Here is a 21,031-nt window from a genome sequence, read left to right on the forward strand (position 1 = left end):
CTACCTCTTTGCCCACACCCTTACCTGCAGGGGAGTTGTCAGACTTAAAGATTATTGTCAGTTCTGCTAGTTGAGAAATGATATATTTTTTAAAGATTAATTTACTTATGCATACAAGAGCGGAGTGCAGACCAGATATAGAGTGGGGAGCAGAACAGGCAGATCTACTGAAATACACTGCTGAGGAGAGCAGCAGGCGAGATAAGAGAGGTCTGCTGCACCATGTGGGTCACCTTCCTGACTGGGGATCGAAATGGTGCTGCAGTGGCTGTGGATTGCTTCATAATGCTGAGACTAAAACCCTCATGCCACCAGAGAGACCCTGCATTTAAAATATTTTTTTTTTTTTTTTTTTTAGAGATTTTTTATTTATTTATACAAGTGGTGGGTACAGTCAGAAGCACGGGAGGGTGAGAGAATTCACCAGAGTCAGAGCGGGGAGCAGAGCAGGCAGAAGGACCGAAGCACACTGCTGAGGGGAGCAGCGGGCGGCAGGAGAGGTCTGTGCGCCATGTGGCACCCTCCTCCAGTGGCCGGGGAGCAGCCGGGGATCGAACCGGTGCTGCAGAGGCTGCAGGCAGCTTCGCAACCCAGTGCTCAACCGCTGCACCACCGGGGAGGCCCTGCATTTAAAATTTTGATGCATCTAGTAAATGAACTTTCAGAAAGATGATGCCAGTTTATATTTACACCAACAAGAAAACACATTTATTTTCTTTTGCTAATGCTGATTATTGTTGTCTTTAATTATATTTCCATTGACTTCTAGTGAGGTTTATCTTTTTACACTGTCATTTTTATTTCTTATGTGAACTGTCCATATCTTTAGCCCACTTTCTAATTGGATTATTGTTCAGTTATTTATCAAATTATCAGATCTTTTAATTAGGGATAATAATTTCTTTTCAAGCTTATTGCAAAAATAAGGACTTTTCAAACTTGTTTTTGCTCACGTATTTTGCTCATGTAGTCTTTTTTTTGTTGTTGCTTAGGAAACTATTTTTTTTTAATTTTATTTTATATATTTTTTACCTTGAGAAATGATATTTTTTCAGCATACTTTTCATTTGCATTTTTATTATGAACCAGGTTAAGTTTCTTTTTGTATGATTTAAGACCTATTTAGAGTTCTTTTTCTCTGACCTGTTTACTTTTTCCAGTACCCTATTTGGTTGACTTTTTCTTATTGGTTTATAGTTATTGTTTATGAGGGAAATAAGTCCATCCATTTTAATTATATATATAAGACTATATATATATATATATATATATATCCCCTTGATAATAACTAGTTCTCCCTTGAATTTACTGTATTGTTGTAGGTAACTATTTGATTCTTGAAAAAAAAATTTCTCTTCATATTTTATCTTAATTATCCTCTATAGTTCTTATGGTTGGCATTTAAAAAAATTTAGGGGAAAATTATTCAAATATAATTTGTATATTTAGTAGGTATTCCATAGAAAGGATATTTATCTCCTAAGACTCAAATTTTTTAAATATTTTTCCTCTCAGACCTTTAATGCATTGGATTTTCTGCCTTGTAAGCCATTAAGTGGATTTCAGGTCTGACAGGAATTTCTGTGTAATACTGTATCTCTGAATTGTATTTCTTTCTTTATGCTTTGACTAATGCTTTTTCTTTAATGAATTTTGATCAACAGAATCCAGAGCATTGGAGAACAAGGTCATATAGCTTTATTGGGGCATAGTCTGGGTGCTTATATTTCTACTCTGGACAAAGAGAAGCTGAGAAAACTTACAACTAGGATACTTTCAGACACTACCTTATGGCTGTGCAGAATTTTCAGGTAAAGACTTTAAAAGTTTTCAGTTTTTGCTAAAGATATTTATAAATTAGTTCAAATCTTCCTCTCCCACTTCCTCTTGGAAGGGTTGCTTAAACTCACAGGACCTCAGTTTTCTCATTGTATTAAATGGGAATAGCATTAATATCCCATTGAATAATATCTGTTCCATTCAAGTGTTGGATTAAATGTTCTAGTGAATTAATTTATGTATAGAGGGGAGAACAGAAGCCACATACTGGTTGAATAATGTCAGCAGTTATGTAGTTGTAGAATTCCTAATTGTTACCTGTGGACAGAAGATAGGAATGGATTCAGGTAATTTTTAATTAAAATATTAGCTTGTGCTCTCTAGAACAGAAGTGCTGTCCCAAGGAGGATGAATGTGTTATGATAGTGAAATTTGCTTTATTCTGTGGAATCCTGGCAGATTCAGATTCAGCAGAAGGCCCAGAGCCAGCTGTATTTTTGTGTTTATGCTGTTACTTTTATGGAAAAGGAATGTTTGCCTAACATGGGGACATTTAACTTAGGAGAGACTCACTTTCAGATGGTGGGAAAGAACTTGGCCTGACAAAGGCGTAAGTTTGACTATAACCAGAAAAATTTCTTGTGGTTAAAATCCAACACCTGTACTTGAAATTCTCTCCCTCATGTAGGAGGTTTAGAAGAAGAAAATCTCACAAGCAGAATAGTGAAAACTAAAGTGAGCCTGACTAGTGTTTTTAGCTATTTTATTTACTACAAATGTCTTAGGGCTGAAACACTGCTAAGAACTCTGCCTGCACAGTGACCTTCAGCTTTTTGATATCTGAGGGACTCTTGTTCTTCACTGCTTCCCATAGCTCCTGCTGTCTATGGAAGTGCTCATAGACAGGGATCATCACCTCTGTTTTTTATAGCCCCCAGCTGCAGTGAGTGGCCAGCTGTCTGCCATGAGGGTGCGCTCATCCCTCTCCTTTGGCTGATCTAAGTGACAGTTTCTAGGCAGAGAAAAGAAATACCAGGATCCTAAGACCCGGGTATAAGACAGAGTCAACCAGAAGTAAGAACATACTGATGTGCGAGTGTCACTTCACAGGTTTCAAAATGGCTGTGCCTATTTCCATGAAGAAGAGCGAGAAGGACTTGCAAAGATCTGTAGACTTGCCATTCATTCTCGTTATGAAGACTTCGTAGTGGATGGATTCAATGTGTTATATAACAAGAAACCTGTTATATATCTCAGTGCTGCCTCTAGACCTGGCCTGGGCCAATACCTTTGTAATCAGGTAATATGATAAAGGGTGAATAGTTTAAAGAAACAATGTCTTGTTCTGTCCTGAAACTTTATGAAGTGTGTAGACCCGTTTCTGTAGCTTCTCCTCAGGGTGGAAAGAAGGATGGTTTTCTTACATGCTTGTTTTGTCATTGTAAGAAAATATATACATATATATTCATGAATTTAAATATATATATTTTTTAGTTGCCCAAAGGCAACCACAGTCAACATTTTATTTCTTTCTAGACCTAAATCAAAGATTGCATGTTTTTACATGGTTAAATATAACTATTTCTACTTACTATTATAACAGGTGCATATCATGTATTAACAGTCTTCAGAGTATTTTGATGGTCTCCCATAATATTCCTTCATATGAATGTGTAGTATTGTAACTGTTTCCCTTTTGAACAGCTTGAGTTCCCAATCTTTTGCTTTATCTGACCATGTTCAGGTGATGCTTTTTGTACAGGGGTATAGATATCTGTGTGCATAATGTTTTTTTCATATTTTCAGAATCAATCTAGAATTACTCAATCAAAAAGCATTACCATTCCTAAAGTTCATGGTGCATGTAACACACTTGAGAGAGACTATTTTTGAGACAAGAAATTAATAGCTTCTTGGCCAAAATGTTTTAAGGCAAAACCTATAGAATTGGTGGATTTGTCTTTAATAAAATAGATGGGACCTGGGGAAATGTGTGGGAAAATTCAGGGGCTTCAGTTGAGTCTGACCTGTGGCAAAACGTTATGTTCTCTTCTTGAAGGTATACAAAGTGGGAACTTTATAATATTCCTGTAGGAATATGAAACCAGCCATGTGCCGAGTATGCACTGCAGGCCGGACTCTAATGGACCGAAGATTGTCTTTGAACTGCAGTCCAGTCTTCAAAAAAGTGCCAGGGTGTTCTGTTAAATGAGAAGGCCTGGGGGCAGAATAAGCATACATGAGATGGTCGTTTCCTTGCTTTAAATCCTGTATACATGATTTTATTTATTTATTTTATAGCTAGAAAAAGTCATAATTTTATACCTAAAAGATGTCTAGGTTATATACTCATTTGTTAATAGTGAGGTAATAGTGGGGGATTGCAGAGGGAGGCCTATGGGGGCACTTTCACTTTTAGTGTGTGTGTGTGAATACTATATATATATATATATATATATATATATATATATAGTTTTTGTGTTAAATTTCACTTTATGATTTAACAGAAAAATCCTTTAAGGGGAAAAAGCATGAATAAAGTGTTCATTAACTTTTTGTCTTTAATGCTACTGCATTTTATGCAGAGCAACAGCTGCAACTGTTTAAAAATTCCTAAAACCATAAACTTCTCAAAAATTTGAAAGCCAAAACGAATATTTATTTGACAGTTACTATCTCTATCCATAGCACTGAATTCATTTCTCTTAAGAAATGTACATCTGCTAGTCCATATTTATTGCTTTTTAGGGGTGGGGTCATCCTATAAATAAAAAGTTGTTCTTTGAATGCCTTTATTGATTTTTTTTTTTTTTTGTCAGTAATACATGAAGGAAGGACCCTAAATAATCCCCCAAAATGCTCAGAGTTCAGTTGTTCCTGTTTGGAAAAGTATTTTTGTTTTTTGATATATTCTTGAATATACCAAAGATAGCTACTTGACTCATTTACAAAATTTTACTTTGTATCCTTATAAGACATCCTAGCTCTTGGAAATTTACCTTTTTTTCTTTTCCTTGGCTTGACTGTCCAGATGTACTTTAACATCTGTTTACAATATTAAGAGTTCCTTAGATTTTTTTTTTGAAAAAAGAGTAATTATGACTCGTCTTAGAGCCACAATCTTTCAGGGTCATGAGTGAATGGTGACAAAGATCTTTCTTGTACAGCTACGTGTTTCTTCCTACAGCTCGGCTTGCCCTTCCCCTGTTTGTGTCGCGTGCCCTGTAACACGATGTTTGGATCCCAGCATCAGATGGTGAGCTTTCCTGGTTTATGCAATAATCATATTTTGAAACTATCTTCCTTTCAACTGAAGTTGTGTGCTGGTCTCTAGCTATTAGCTTACTCATTTGTTGTTTTGATCTTCCCATAGCAATAGTGCTTCTGTATTTAAATGTCCATGAAGCTCGGCTGGGCATACAAGACAGATGCCCCCAACTCTTATTAAACAGTTTTGCAATCACTGTCTCACCTGCTTTAAGGAGAAATGTGGCATCCAGTTAAACCTAAGAACATCCGCTCAGGCTCATACTCTGAAGTGATTACCACTGTTGCCTGTACCTATGATGGGGCAGATTTTTTAAATCTTCATTGTAGTCTTGGGATTGAATTCTACTTACTTTTAGATATGCAAGTGATAAACCTCTCTGTGCTAATGCCAGAAACAAAAGGGATAGATTTTAGGATTCTGCATTCCTTTTTACAAGGTAATTTCATTTCCTACTTCAGGTATTTCAATGAGTAATATTAGAAATACATTCTCAGTGGTTTTCTGGGAGTTGTGAGAATGTTTAAAAGCAGAGAAATGTTGGTCCTGTATATGCAGTTTTAAAGTTTAATCTCCTTTAACTGATTTTTCTATTCATTCTTTGAGGAAATCTTTGATTTTCACATCTACGATTAGAAAAAACAGCAAAGTTGTCAAGAATTGATATGAGTGATTAATTTTGAGAGTTATGTGCCTCTTTTGGATGTTTTATTATATACCTTTCACATTTGTTGCCTCATGTTTCTGTGGTTTGTCTTTTTATCCCAGGATGTTGCCCTCCTGGAGAAACTGATTAAAGATGATACAGAACGAGGAAAACTGCCCCTGTTACTTGTTGCAAATGCTGGTAGGTGTCATAAGTCTCAGGTACTTAGCCTAAAAAAACCCAAGTCTTAAGAACCATTTGTGTGCCACCTGTTATATTTGGTCTGTGTCAGCATTGTGGTGAGAGTTGGTGCATTAGATCCCCTTAAATGTTGGTATGTTTTGGGAATTTTTTTTTTTTTAAGATTTATTTATGTATACGAGAACTGGGGTACAGGTCAGAGGTACAGGGAGGTGGGTGAGAGGATTCACCAGAGACAGTGGGGAACAGAACAAGCAGACTGGCTGAAATACACTGCTGAGGGGAGTAGCAGGCAAGACAGGAGAGGTCTGCTGTGCCATGTGGGTAGCTCCCTGGCTGGTGGGCTGGGAATCGAACTTGTGCTGTAGACACTGTGGATAGTTTCATAGTGCTGTGCTTAACCCCTTGCGCCACCAGGGAAGCCCCTTGGGAGTTATTTTATTAACGTGTGTGTGTGTGTGTGTGTGTGTGTGTGTGTACTAAAGTTATATGGAAATGCAGATCTAGGGATAGCCAAAATAATTTTGAATAAGAGCATAATTAATTGGATACCCTATCTGATTTTTAGCCTTACATAATACTATAAATAATCAAAAATATGTGATTAATTGAAGAGAGTATAGACTTCAGAAATAGAATCACACCATATATGTTCACTTGATTTTTTTCTTTACAAAAATGCCAAGTTAATTCAAGGGGCAAGGGGTAGGTCTCTTTCACCACTGACCCTACAGCAGTCAGATCTACTTCTGGGAAAAAATTTGAACTTTAACCTTTGCATCACTCTGTTTGCAAAAATTAACTATAAATTGTTCATACACCCCAAAATAAGAGCTAAAACAAAAAGTTTAGAAAAAAATATTTATAACCTTAGGTCAGGCAAAGATTTCTTAGCACACAAAAGACATAAACCATAGTTGAACTTTATCAAAAATTAAAAGCTTTTGCTGTTCAAAAGACCCCGGTTAAGAAAATGAAAAGGCAAGACCCAGACTGGGAGAAAATATCTGCAAAAAACACTTTCTGACACAAGACTGTATCCAGAATACATAAAGAAGTCTTACAAGTCAATAATAAAGAAACGCAATTTTTAAAATGAGCAACAGTTTGAAAGACAATTTGCCCCCAAAAAAGAGGTGGTGTCTGCTAACTAGAACTTAACATAGTTGGGAGAATTTGTGACTCCACATTTTATTTAAGCTCTATAAAGTGGGGTCTGCCCAAGGCCTCCCTGGTGGTGCAGCGGGTTGAGCGCAGCACTATGAAGCTGTCCACAGCCTCTGCAGCACGAGTTTGATTATCGGCCAGCCAGGGAGAAACCCACATGGCACAGCAGACCTTTCCTGTCTTGCCCGCTGCTCCCCTCAGCAGTGTATTTCGGTCTGTCTGCCTGTTCTGCTCCCCAATCTGTCTCTGTTGAATCCTCTCACCCTCCTGCATTTCTGGCCTGTGCCCCAGTTCTTGAATAAAATAAATCTTAAAAAAAAAAAAAAAAAAGAGGGATCTGCCCAGTAAAATCTGTGTTATAAGCACATTCCCAAAGGGATGGGTTAGTAATACATGGAAACTGACTTTGTAATGCATAGTCTATATTAAAATAAAGAACCTCTCAGGTTGGGTTAAAAAAAAAATTCATTTATGTATTTTTTTATAAAGGACACACCAAAATAAAAATAAACCAGAAAGTGACAGAAAGAGTAGAAAAGGAGCTCTTAGGCAAATGCTAATAAAACCAAAGTGCTGTAGTGTGAGATTATAAAATAGACTTTATCTTAATATAATTTATAATGTAATTCATTGTTACAATTCATATCTAAGAGAATGAATGTTATGAATGTGTATGAACATAACTTCAAAATATATGAAGGAATACTAAAGGGAAAACTGGTTGACAATAAGTTGATTTGCCCATAGTCTCAGTGGGAGACATGAATATATTTGTCATGAATTAACAGATCAAGTACATAGAAAATAAGTATTGGGCCTCCCTGGTGGCGCAGCTGTTGAGCGCTGGGTTGCAAAGCTGCCCGCAGCCTCTGCAGCGCTGGTTTGATCCCCAGCTGCTCCCCAGCCACCAGAGGAGGGTCCCGCATGGTGCGCAGACCTCTCCTGCCACCCACTGCTCCCCTCAGCAGTGTACTTCAGTCCTTCTGCCTGCTTTGCTCCCCGCTCTGGCTCTGGTGAATTCTCTCACCTTCCCGCGCTTCTGACTGTACCCAGTGCTTGAAGAAAGAAAGAGAGAGAGAGAGAGAGACAGAGACAGAGACAGAGAGAGAGAGAGAGAGAGAGAGAGAGAGAGAGAGAAAGAAAGAAAGAAATCTTTAAAAAAAAAAAAAGAAACTTTAAAAAAAAAGTAGAGGATTTAAATAATACAACTAACATGCTTGATTTTATAGATATGAGAATATATACTCTTCAAAACTTGAATAATCAACTTGCAAACATTGATTTTAAACCACTCCATGAAAGAAATCACAATACAATGGGGATGTAGTATTACTTCCCTTATAGGAAGCTAGTGGATATTAAGGGCTTTTATCATGGTGTAAAGACTCAAAATATTTGTTCCTTTTGCTGTTTTTTATCCTAGGAACTGCAGCAGTAGGACACACAGATAAGATTGGACGTTTGAAAGAACTCTGTGAGCAGTACGGCATATGGCTCCACGTGGAGGGGTGAGTAGAGGCGAGCTCAGACTGCTGTGTCAAGCCTGCTCCCGTGCTCACAAGGAATAACATCCAGGCTCCCCTTTGTGGTGACATTGATCTGGTATCACCGCACTTTGGGTGGCATTTTCTACAATAACTCAAATTGAATTAAGCAAAAGATTTTTATTGACTCACACAACTCAGACCAGTGTTAGCACTGGCTTGAGGCACGATGTCAACGCCCCTGTCTTCTCCCTTCCCCTGACCACTTGGCCTGAGGTCCTCGGTGTTGGCCCCATTGTAGATAGACTTCCCTGGGACGGTGCACAGTAGCTGCAGCAACTCCAGCCTTCTTTCCAGGTTCAAGTTCAGTGGGGCAGGAGTCCCAGCAGAAGTCTCAAACTGAACCCAGTCACTGTGGCCAGGGACATGTAATACTTTGATGGTTTAGGTTATTTGCCCACCTCTGGAGCAGGTGCGGTGTCTCCTCCACCCAAAGCTTGTGGTCTGATAGAGGAGACTGGGTGGTTTCCCAGAAGGTTGTTGGAATGCTGCTCATAGAAGAGGGGGGAGAGGATGCAGGGCTGCCAAAGTAGCCCATACCCAGCACATCAGAAAGGTCAGTTTCTTTTTTATTTTATCCCTCTAGGAAAGACTGATGACTAGAATATAATAGCTGTGAAAGATATGAAATAGGATATCCATTATTCCAAAGAAGGAGACATCCCCTGTAACATTTCAATTAAATGCATTTTCATGGTTTTCCTGATATTTGTACATGCCACATTTTTTGTGGTTGTTATAAAAGCTTATAACAGTTCAAAAACATTTAAATGTCAGCTTGTGACTGCACAGCCTTTAAAAAAAAAAAAAAAGTGCATGCTTAGTGAATTAGCAGCAGTAAATAATTAGTTCTTAGATCGGTGTTTTTTCTTCCAGTGTGAATCTGGCAACATTGGCTCTAGGTTATGTCTCCTCGTCAGTGCTGGTATGTTGTTGATTTACTAAATACTGTGGTTTTTTTTTCGGTTTTGTTTTGAAGGTTTATTTATTTATGCATTTATTTATTTATGCATGCCTATATCCCTCTGGGGTTATAGGCCAGAGGTGCGGGGGCTGAGAGGATTCACCAGAGACAGAGTGGGGAACAGAACAGGCAAATTGACTGAAGTACTCTGCTTGAGGGGAGCAGCGGGCGAGGCAGGAGAAGTCTGCTGTGCCATGTGGGTAGCTCTCTGGCCAGCTGGAGATCAAACTCGTGCTACAGTGGCTGCGGACAGCTTCATAGGTTGTGTCTTAACCCCTTGCACCACCAGGGAGGCCCTAATATTGTATTTTTAAGAAGGAATTTAGGTCACTCAACCCCTGATGGTTTTCATGGTTTTCATGGTTTTCATTATGTGTGAAGGAAGGTGTCGGGCTTAGCCTATTCTGAGAGTCTAACAGGAAGTTGTTCTCTTTTTCACAGGCCGCAACCAAATGTGATAGCATGACATTGACTCCTGGTCCGTGGCTGGGCTTGCCAGCTGTTCCTGCAGTTACCCTTTATAAACACGACGATCCTGCCTTGGTAAGTTCCCTCCATGCCCTGTGGGGAATGGTTAATAATCATTATTAGGTCTGGGGGTAAAGTATGAAAACACCGGGGGGAAAGTGAAAGATTTCTTTAATGTTACTTTTATGACTTTTTCTTCTCAGAAACATTTTTTAACCTAAATGAAACTATGCCACATACATACATTTCTTATTTTGTCCTCCCCATACTTCCCCATCTGTACAAAGAACATTTTGTGACATAATATTCTGTCACTTACATGTTACACTTTATTTAACAATTCTCCTTTTGTGAACTTTTAAATTTGTTTTTAAATTTTTGTTATTGAAATAAAGTGCATCTTTCTGTGTTTCAAACTGTTTCCTTAGAATAGGTATCCAGAAGTGGACTGAGTCAGTTTAGTTAAAGCTCTTACCCACATTGTCTGAAAGGATTGTAACATTTTTTTAAAGCATAGGGGTGGTCTTGATAGTGGGTCATTTAGTGATAGCCATGTGCAAAATTAAGCTTTAAGTGAGTCTTGCTAAAACAGATAATGTCTTGCTCAGTTGGTAGTGAGCAGGTATTTGGGAATGCTCAGACAGCCTCAGAAGGGGCTACCTCTTGAGTGACTAAGAGGGTCTGGAGTGTGACCCATCTCACCCTGACTTCACATCTTAGACATGAACCCTTACACAAAGCAGGGTTGCTGAGCTACATTGCCTGTCATAATTACCTCATGGAGTAGTTGGCTGATCAAATGAAAGCCAGCCGAGAGCCTGGCATGTCATATGACACATAATAAGTGTGTGCAGGTGGTAACTAGTTCATTCTGCTCTGTGATTTCATTGCCTTTGGTCAATAAACCCATATTGGCTCTTTTAGACTTTAGTGGCCGGTCTTACATCAAATAAGCCAGCAGACAAACTCCGTGCCCTGCCACTGTGGTTGGCTTTACAGTACTTGGGACTCGATGGGATTGTGGAGAGAATAAAGCATGCCTGTCAGCTGGTAAGTAGAAGCCTGAAGTATTAATGTCATAGATGTGTCTGGGCAAAACCAGAGACAACAAGTATTTCACTGATTTGCCCACTATCCACCTTGTTGTGGTACCCTGTGTGTATACATTTCTTGTTCCAAGTTCTGGGGTTTCCCAGCATTTGTTTCCGAATGAAATTCTGTTAAAATGAACCAGTGTCAGCACAGAATAAGAAAGAAGTCACAAGACAACGGCCAATGGGTGGGGCAGGCTCAGAAAGGTGGGTGACTGTTCCACCTCACTCACTGACTCTTGAGGGTGAAGAGTGATAATGCTCAGGGGGACTCTGGGGAGGGGGTATGTATGTTTAATACCAGCTGCTTGGGTTCTGAGTGGCAAGGCTCTAGGGAAAATTCTAGTTCTCTTTCCATTTGAGGTATGCTAATTGTGAAAAATATATAATTTTGCTGCAGTTTAGAAGGCCAAAAAAAGTCATATTTATGTAGTCTGAAAGCTGAATTCTAAATGTCTATCTTAAAGACATGATGTTTCTACCTTTGTTTTCTTATCAGGAAAATAACAGTAATGCTATTATGGAAGATGGTTATGAGCACTTAATGAGTTCGTACACATAAAGCTCTTACCCTAGAGCCTAATTGTATAGTAATGTATGAAGATAGCTTTAAAAATAAATCTTTGCTTTAAATGTATTCTTGGGGAATTGGCACGTCCTCAGGTGTCATTTTTATATTTAAGAAAATTAGTATTTTTACATTGTAGTAGCCCTCCCTTGGTTCATAATGTTAGGCTAGCTCATTCTGTCATTATTTCATCTAATAAAATAGAACCATTCTAAATGAAGTAGTTCTATTTTTACATTAAGTAATTGTAAGATTTATGTTCAGTATGTTTACAAAAGCACCATAATTTTAAAAATTTTTCTCACTGAGCTGTTGGCTGTCATCTTGAGGTTTGGTTTTTCAGAAGAAGCCTCTATTGCCCTAGTAACTTAGTCAATTTGGGAAGGTTTGGACACTCAAGGGAGTTTTCAATTCCCCTTTGCTTATGGAGTGCAGGAAAATAATGATGACATTAACTAACAAGCCCTTGAGGTCACCACAGCTCTGGCATCTTCCTGCAAGCAAACACCATAGCTGATCTCAAATACTCCTGAGGAGCTGAATGATTCCTGTGCTGACTCACTAAGGGCACATGTTACATTGCGTGGAAACTGAGTCGATGTGTGGTTATCTTTCTCCATTCATGCCTAGTGCGTCCTAGTCACATGTTCCCGGGGAACAGAAGTCTGTACCCTCCACCCCTCTCTCTTCTTCCTCCTCATCGTCCTCTTCAGCTTCATGGGAAGCAGGTACTGAGTGTTTACTCAGTGCCCGGCATAAGGAAGCCCTGTGTGTGGGTGTCTCATTGGATGCCCACAACTTCACTAGAATGTAAGGTCTACTGATAACAACATGCAAAGAATTGGTTTTCAGAAGGGACTTTCCAACGCTCAATAACCATGGAGTTAATATACTTCAACCCTACCGGGTTGATACAAATCAATGATGAGAGCTTGGGTTGAGATCATTAGTATTTGATGATGGTGCTGATGATAGTGGTCATCGCACTGCATTCTAGATTCTTTCTAGGCACTTAACATATACCAACTATTTTCATCTCAGCAGCCCTGGCATCTGGATGCTATCCTCCCCATTTTATAGTCGAGGGCACAGAAACACAGAGCAGCCAACTAACTTACCTCAGGTCATAGCTAGTCAGTGCCAGATTAAGTAACTGGTACTCCAGGTGAGGATGGCAGAGTCAGATTTTAAACCTCGGTATGATTCCTCCAGACCCGGGTGCCTAATCAACTCAACCTTGTTGTGCCCTCATTCAACATCAGATGCTGTGCCTTGCATACATTTGCACTCTGTAGTTGTTGAATAAATGACTTCTTTGCTAAGCTGACAAATTCATGGCTCATTAGTAAAAGCTTTTCTTGAATCACTTAATTGTAATGTAATTTAATGAAAAGATTGGGGAAGATTTTCAAATGTTGAAATGAAAAAATTGACAACTTAGAAATCACCAAGTCACAGGTGACTTCATCTGCCTGAGGTCCTTGTTGCCAGCCCTGCAGAGCCCCCGTGAGAAGCGCTTCTTAATGTGTGGTGTGGATCTGATGAAATGACATGAGCTGTGTGTGTCATTTGCAGAGTCAGCGGTTGCAAGAAAGTTTGAAGAAAGTGAACCACATCAAAATCTTGGTATAGTATATAATTTGATCTGTTTTTGAAGTAAATAACTTCTAACTTAAATAACTTAGAGTAATTTTCTCCAGATGTGATGCATTCCAGTGGCATTGCGGCAGGTCCAGCAAGGCCACATTCTTCGGAAGAGAATATGCGTGAACTGATGACCTTATTCGGCAGTTGGCATAAACTTTAGAAATCTGCACTGTGTACTGTTTGAAGCCCCCACAGTGCTTCTCTTACGGTCTTTCTGTACTTTTATTCTGTTCCACAGCCCTGTATAGTATTTCTTACACTGGTAACTGCGACCATAAAAAACTCAAAGACGTAGAATTTGGTTGCTTTTATTTCTGTTTCCTTATTGGTCTTACTCCCTTACATACCTCTAACTTTAAAAGTACTAGTAGGTTTGTTTGTGGATAGGAAAGTTGAAGGAGATAATAGGTGTGAAAGCATAGGAATACATCATGTTGATCAGAATCACATCCACATGGTCCTTTGAAGTTATTAGAGAACTGGCAGCAACTACTTGCTGCCTTTTCAAGTTTGCATTTCCTGTTGTGTCCCTCAGAGTGAGTCATCACACAAAGTCTTGGAAAATGGGTTTTATGTCTAGAATTTTAGGGCTCCACCCTCCCCTGCCAAACCACAGTCTGTCGAGGGCATTGCCACTCCCTTTGTACCCTGACCCAAGCTGCAGCTGCACGCTGGTTCAGTGGGAGCATGAACTAGTTACTGACTTGTCTTGGCACATGGAGCGTTCTTCTCTGCTCTGAACCCATTGCTGCAGCTAGTTGTCTGACGCCTGTCCTGAGTGTCAGTACTGCTCCAGCGATTCAGAAAATAAAGATTCCACTCAAAAGTGGTTATCTGCATTGCCAGCAAGACTTGCATCCTGCTCTGGGAGTTGTACAAGGTGAAAGTCAAGTGCTTGTTCTCTTTCTCTGTCGGTATGAAGTTCCAGTCAATCCTGTTTGAGTTAGCTTAATTCCCGGATATTTGAAAGCTTGGATGTTAACACTGATTCTACTTAGAGTTTTCCCTTACCTTTTTGCTCTTTGATATTAGGCTTGTGGTTATCCATTATTATTAAAATTTCCTCCTGTTTTAAAATTTCACTGTACCAGTGTCAATCACCACAATTTAACAGTGTGTTCTAGAGAGTGGATTATAATTATTTTCTAAGAATTTCATTGAACCCTTCCTTGACTTTTATTTCTTTAGCAACTGAAATTAGCTTGTGTTTATTAAGAAAATACCACATGGGGCCTCCCCGGTGGCGCAGCAGTTGAGCGCTGGGTTGCGAAGCTGCCCGCGGCCTCTGCGGCGCCAGGTTCGATCCCCGGCTGCTCCCCGGCCACCGGAGGAGGATCCCACATGGTGCGCAGACCTCTCCTGCCACCCGCTGCTCCCCTCAGCAGTGTACTTCAGCCCTTCTGCCTGCTCTGCTCCCCGCTCTGGCTCTGGTGAATTCTCTCACCCTCCCGCGCTTCTGACTGTACCCAGTGCATGTATAAACAAAACAAACAAATATAATAAATAAATAAATAAAAACATGCCTCTATAAAAAAAAAAAAAAAAAGAAAATACCACATGTCTATCCTACTTTCAAACTCAGTTTCATTATGGAGGCATTTGGTGATGTCATGTGGTAATACCAAGTTCTATTTTTCAGGTGGAAGATGAGCTCAGTTCTCCAGTGGTGGTATTCAGATTTTTTCAAGAATTACCAGGCTCAAGTAGGTGATTTTAAAAAGAGGGTTGTTTTTGAATTAAAATTCAAAAGAGTGTTTTGAATTTTAAACCATTACATATAGTCCAAAATATTTTTATTGCTAAAAATCTTCAGTCATCACTTCAGAAAAATAATCTTAACCAGAACTTCAGACCTAAATGCCTTAGCATTTTGCAGATAGTTTCCTAGGATTAAGCCAAGGACTTCCAAACACCAGTCCCTGAACTATGGCTGGGATGATAAGAGCCCCTTGAAAACAGGTATTTTGAGGCCCTATTTCTGGACATTTTGATTCAGTAGGTTGAACCCAAGAATCTCTGTTTTTAAAGAATGTCCCAAGTACCACCAGCCAAATCCGGGGCACTGTTACTCTTCATGGACAGCCATGGTCCTCCCCTCAACTGATGTCTCACTTCTGTACATTCCACACACCCCTTTCCAGACCATTCTTCGCATGGCAGAGCAAGCATTCCAAGTGGAGGTCTGTCACGTCCCTGCCCAGAACCTTTGGGTGTTTCACCTAAATGGAATCACAGTATCTGTCCTTCCAGGACTGGCTTGCTTCGCGTGGCATGATCCCCTCCAGATCCATTCCTGTGTTGCTTAGGACAGGTTGTTCTTCCTTTCTAAGGCTGAATAATACCCCATTGTATGTATGTGCCACATTTTATTTATTCATTGTAAAACATACCCTTGAATTCTGTAACATTTGAAATTTTTGCTCCTGGGTTAATAGGGAATCTAATGGGGTTGGATGGGTGTGTATTTTAGGTAGCTGTGTTTTGGGGAGCTGAAACCCCTTTCTGTGTTTCAGTGTCAGATCCAGGGCTTAAAGCTTTCCCAGTGCCCAACATGGCTCCCTCAGCAGTGGGCCGGGAGAGACACGGCTGCGATGCACTCAATCGCTGGGTAAGAACAGGATTCGTGAGCTCTCCTCCCCTCTAAGATTGGGGTCGTGCACGATCGTGGGGCAGCCTCCCGTGGGGGCTCTGGGCTTCATCCTGGGCTTCTGTTCTTAGTGCAGCTGCCGCCTCCCCTACTGCAGCCCCTGGCCATTCCTTACAGGTGACTAGTCCTTGCCGCAGTGGAAGGCCGTACGGCATACACAGCACACGCAGCTTGTGTAGTGACGTCAGAGGACACGTCAGCCAGCCCCCAGGACACCTCTGGCTGCTCTTGATGTGGATCAAGGGCTATGCTCTGGCTGCCTTTGACACTGAAAGTTTAGCTTTAGGACTCTAAAGAATGTTCTAAACAATGCAAGGATGTTCAGCACAGCAGTGGCAGTCCTAGCAAAACGCTGGATGTGCCCCCAAGGGGTTCGTGAATAAGCTGTCTGTGCAGTGAGGTTCAGTCAGTACAAATCACGCAGCCGGATGTGTATGGCAGAAGGCAAATGGTCATCGTCAGTCAGTTGACAAACAGTTAGTTGCCCCAGCACACCTGTTGGTGTCAGGCTTGGTGAGGTCAGTCAAACACATGCCCACTCAGGCGAGGGAGTCACCAGGTGTCAGCAGTGGGTGCTTCTAAGTGGTGGATTGGGGTGATTTTTGTTTCATTCTTTTAGTTTACCTGTATTTCCTGAATTTTCTATAGTGAACTTGTATATGTTAGTAAGGAAGAAAGTGTAAAGTTTACTGTTTTTAAAAAGAAGCTGCTATAGTGTTCACAGAGAATGAAAAGATTAAAAACATTAGCCCTCAAGTTGCCTCTTGGGTTAGGGTGGGTCTGAAGACTTCGGGTCCCTGTGTGCCCTTCCGTGCAGCTGGGGGAGCAGCTGAAACAGCTGGTGCCCGCGAGCGGCCTCACCGTCATGGACCTGGAGGCAGAGGGCGTTTGCCTGCGGTTCAGCCCCTTGATGACAGCAGCGGGTAAGTCTGGGGTTGCTCTCGCTTCTGTCTTCGAGCAGCCCAGAGGCTGAGGGCTTTCCCTTCTGATACTCTATTTCTCCTTAGAGAGGCTTTGTCTTTCTTTTGGACTGTGTTTAGATAATTTGCCTGACCTTAAGGCGCTGGCCCTCAGAAGTGACTTGATTCTGTCATCACAGCCACGCTGTCCTTCCTGCCATGCGCCCACCAGCGGCCTTCTCTTTCTCTCCATCATGCTGGCGTAGGGCGAGAACTGTGTGGTTGTCCTGCATGTGTGATCTGTGGCAGGATATGGACACCTTGACTGACGCAGTCTTTTCTATGAGATTTTGAATTCAAGTCTCATCATGTATTAAACCCAAGGGGCTAGTTCTCCTTGCCGTATAAGAAGAAACTGCCAGCCCAGCTGCCAGCTGTTGTAGCTCCTCAGCTCCCACGGCATGGCTGCACCTAGCACCTTTTAGCCTTTCTGGTGTTGGAAGTGGAGTGCCGCCCTCTTGTTTTCCTGTCAGCATTTAAGGATTTCTCTAACGCTCTGTGAACGGTTTCAGTTTTAGGGACTCGGGGAGAGGATGTGGACCAGCTGGCTGCCTGTATCCAGAGCAAGCTGCCTGTGCTGACGTGCACGCTGCAGCTGCGAGAGGAATTCAAGCGGGACGTGATGGCAACGGCCGGCCTCTTATATGTTGATGATCCCAACTGGCCTGGCATAGGGGTTGTCAGGTACGGTCAAGGGTTGCCTCGCGATGCCAGTTTCTTTGTTGTGTAAAGAACAAGGGCAGGTCATGTTGTGAATCAGCTTAGAAATCTAAGATGAATACAGTCCATGGACCCAGCAAAACTCCAGCCAGATGTGCTGGGCATTTACAGAACGCATGGCTGCAGGCGGTGTGGCCCCCAGTGGCTCACTCAGCGAGACAGGAGTCACTGAATGTTCTCTGTTTTGTGCCAGCTCACAAGTTAGAGGAGTTGTGTACCGGTACATGGCTGACATGGGTACTGTCCACAGTATAGAGAGAATCACGACTCTAGGAAAGAGAACCCAGCTCCCCAAGGGAACAGCCCCTCTGTTCTCGCCAGCGGAGTGCATGCAGTCCGCCCACACTGCTTTCCAGCCCCTGGAAGGAAGAAGGAAATGTCCTTTCTCATACGAATGGTGTGACTTTCAGACCTGGCCTCTCTAACTTTCCTGGACCTGACACTTAGGCTCGTCCTGTGACATTCTCGACAGTTTTCCATCCTGAGACACTCGAGGGCTCCTCTCTCAGCTTCGGTCATCTCCAGCTTGAGCCTGTGTCTGAAGAGAGAGTTGGCTGATCTTTTAGATTGAGATACTGTTGTTTGCTATTGTTTATAGGTACGAACATGCTAATGATGATAAGAACAGTTTGAAATTAGATCCAGAAGGGGAAAAAATCCATGCTGGACTCCTGAAAAAGTTAAATGAACTGGAATCTGATCTTACATTCAAAATGGGTAATTACTGTTTTTTAAGTTGTGAACTTCGGAAGGACATTTCCTGTGAGTGGGTTCTGTCTCTTTGGAGGAAACATTGCTTTGATTCTTTCTTGATGAGGTACCTGCCATCCCCTCTGCAGCCTTGTGGGCTCCCTGTCTCATCAGCACCACCTTCCTCACCCTGGGGAGGCTCCTTTGTGTACCTCATGCTGTTGTGCAGGGGAGAGGCCCTCTGACTCACAGCAGGACCTGAGAACCACGTCAGTCTGTGTTTCTTCCCACAGGCCCTGAGTATAAAAGCATGAAGAGCTGTATTTACATTGGCATGGCAAGTGACGACGTAGACGTTTCTGAACTAGTGGAGACTATTGCAGTTACAGCCCGAGAAATTGAGGAAAACTCAAGGGTCTGTAAAACTAACTAACCAGCATCTCATGCCTTTTCTGGGTATTGCCTGGGCAGCTTGCAGGGGCACAGGGAAAGATGTTACCCTCAGAAATGAGTGTTATTTACTCTTTCCCAGAAGATGTTGAAATACTTCTTGTGCGCTAGGCAGTGTGGGGGCATCGGGAGTGCCCGGTGGATTGGACACAGCTTGTGCCCTCAGTGAACTCACTAGCCAGTCAGGGAGGAGCTCCATGTAGCCAGTGCTGTAGGAAAGGCTGTCCGAGAAGGTGGGCGTGGTGAGCACTCAGGCAGACACACCCATGGACCTTCCTGATGATCGCTGCATCCTGAGGCTAAATAAAGATGTGTCCAATAACAGAATTTTCCACCAGTGACAGACCTGCTTTTGTCGGCCAGTTGGCATAGAGGATCAGGCGGCAAACGAGGTATTTGAGTTGCTAGTGCTCACTCAGAAGAGGGACCAAAGCAAGACTGAGCTGAGAGGAGAAACATGTCATGGATTTCGCTCTGGGTTGGGGTGGGGAAGTTTGAAATGAGGCCAAGGGAGCCAGTTTTATTCTTTCTTAGACTTCTTGAAGCTTTTTCTGAACTTGATATTGCTTCTCATTCCAATTCCATAGATGTTGAGAGCAGTGTGTCTATTTTCTGTGGAGAGAACATCCAGATCACAGCAGTAGTTTCTCCCTGCTGTCTCCTGGCAGCTGGGGCGGGTCAGCGAGCGACGCTTGCCTAGGCCTCCTTGAGCGTTTTCTCCTCTTCCGTTTGATTGTCTGGTGTTTCCGAGCACCAAATTCCGCCACTAGCATACTTCTGAAAGAGTTCCCGTGATGTGTGACGAGTCAGGCCTTCTGGTCCCCTGGAAAGAGGTTGAGGCAGGTAATGCCCTCTTTGTCTTAACACAGCTTCTGGAAAATATGACCGAAGTCGTTCGGAAAGGAATTCAGGAAGCTCAGGTTCAGCTGCAGAAGGCAAACGAGGAGCGCCTCCTGGAAGAGGTGAGGCAGCGGATGGGGTGCACCTGGGCGTGCAGGGAGGGGGCCGGGCAGGAGGGTCTCGAGCAGTGGTTCTGTCTTTCAGGGGGTGTTGCGGCAGATCCCTGTTGTAGGCTCCGTGTTGAATTGGTTTTCTCCAGTACAAGCTTCACAAAAGGGAAGAACCTTTAACTTAACGGCAGGTAGGACTCACTAGCCTCCCCCTGCACTCCCCGATCTCATTTACCTTGAGCGTTCTGGGCAGAGGCCCTTTTGTCCCCCACACATCTCATGCTGAGAAGACTTGTCCACGTCCCTTACCTGGTCACGGGGTACCGTGCCATGCCGGGAGTGTGGCTGAGGAGATGTGATTTGTCTGCCCCGACCGTCGTCGTCTTTCTGCTGTGCCGACAGCTGACCTCGCGTGAAAGCAGACTCCTCCTCCGGAATCCACGGAGAGCCCACGCTCTCGGCTGTTCAGATTCTCAGGACCACGTGCCTTGGGCATTTGGGTTCAATATTAATATTCCTTGACCTCCCAATGTGTTTGCCGCAAAGCAACCCAGAGGACTGCTCGGGGAAAGGGAAGTCAGAAGACCGTCGTCCACAGCACTGGGCCGTTTTATTTCAAACCGGGCACTCAGCACTTGCTGGGCTTTGGGGGAGATGGTTTCCAACTGCACAGCTCCTCCTTCCTGATCTTCAGGGACCTATTCCCTGAGCCTGGGCCCTTCAGTCCCCCCCAGGAAGCCATGACCACATTGCATTTGACAGCAAGACGTCATCTGACTTTCAGTCTGCCAAGCCTCAGCCTTTAGCCAAGAGGCGTCCGTTCCTTGTTGCCAAAGTACATCTCCCACTGGGGCCTGCTCCCCCGACAGGCTTGGGCCACACGCTGGCGGAGTGTTGGCACATGTACACAGGCTACCTGGGGAGACAAGGAGCCACCACCCCAGCAGGGCTAGGCCTCATGGGCACAGCTGGGACAAGGCAGCCTCCAGTTCCTGGCACCTGGTTTCAGGATACCCAAGTCTCAGCAGTCCATGTGAAGCAGAGGAGGCTTAGAGTGAGCAAGGTTGAGTGGGGGCCTCTCCCATGGCAGCCTGTGCCAACAGCTTCCCCCTAACATCTCTCCTTTCCCCGGCAGGCTCTCTGGAGTCCACAGAACACACGTATATCTACAAAGCTCAAGGTACAGGCGTGACGCCACCACCGACCCCCTCAGGCACGCGCACTAAGCAGAGGCTTCCAGGTACCTTACATCATGTTTGAGCTCATTAACAC

At 42.7% G+C, this 21,031-nt stretch overlaps 1 protein-coding gene across 1 annotated transcript in view; it reads left to right on the plus strand.

Annotated features, from left to right (window-relative positions):
* The window catches only part of PDXDC1 (pyridoxal dependent decarboxylase domain containing 1), a 40,590-nt gene that overhangs the window by 16,792 nt on the left and 2,767 nt on the right, over window positions 1-21,031 (plus strand). Inside the window, exons 5-22 of the mRNA XM_037507564.2 lie at window positions 1,665-1,811; window positions 2,890-3,079; window positions 4,967-5,035; window positions 5,816-5,894; window positions 8,485-8,569; window positions 9,482-9,530; window positions 10,011-10,112; window positions 10,962-11,087; window positions 13,272-13,322; window positions 14,983-15,046; window positions 15,857-15,951; window positions 16,808-16,913; window positions 17,462-17,633; window positions 18,268-18,386; window positions 18,653-18,774; window positions 19,679-19,771; window positions 19,854-19,950; window positions 20,895-20,999. Coding sequence (XP_037363461.1) covers window positions 1,665-1,811; window positions 2,890-3,079; window positions 4,967-5,035; window positions 5,816-5,894; window positions 8,485-8,569; window positions 9,482-9,530; window positions 10,011-10,112; window positions 10,962-11,087; window positions 13,272-13,322; window positions 14,983-15,046; window positions 15,857-15,951; window positions 16,808-16,913; window positions 17,462-17,633; window positions 18,268-18,386; window positions 18,653-18,774; window positions 19,679-19,771; window positions 19,854-19,950; window positions 20,895-20,999 — 1,871 coding nt within the window. The remainder of the gene's footprint in view (window positions 1-1,664; window positions 1,812-2,889; window positions 3,080-4,966; window positions 5,036-5,815; window positions 5,895-8,484; window positions 8,570-9,481; window positions 9,531-10,010; window positions 10,113-10,961; window positions 11,088-13,271; window positions 13,323-14,982; window positions 15,047-15,856; window positions 15,952-16,807; window positions 16,914-17,461; window positions 17,634-18,267; window positions 18,387-18,652; window positions 18,775-19,678; window positions 19,772-19,853; window positions 19,951-20,894; window positions 21,000-21,031) is intronic.

This window comes from Talpa occidentalis, unplaced genomic scaffold (assembly GCF_014898055.3).
Source record: "Talpa occidentalis isolate TD23 unplaced genomic scaffold, MPIMG_talOcc4v2.1 talOcc4.12, whole genome shotgun sequence".
NCBI lineage: Eukaryota > Metazoa > Chordata > Mammalia > Eulipotyphla > Talpidae > Talpa > Talpa occidentalis.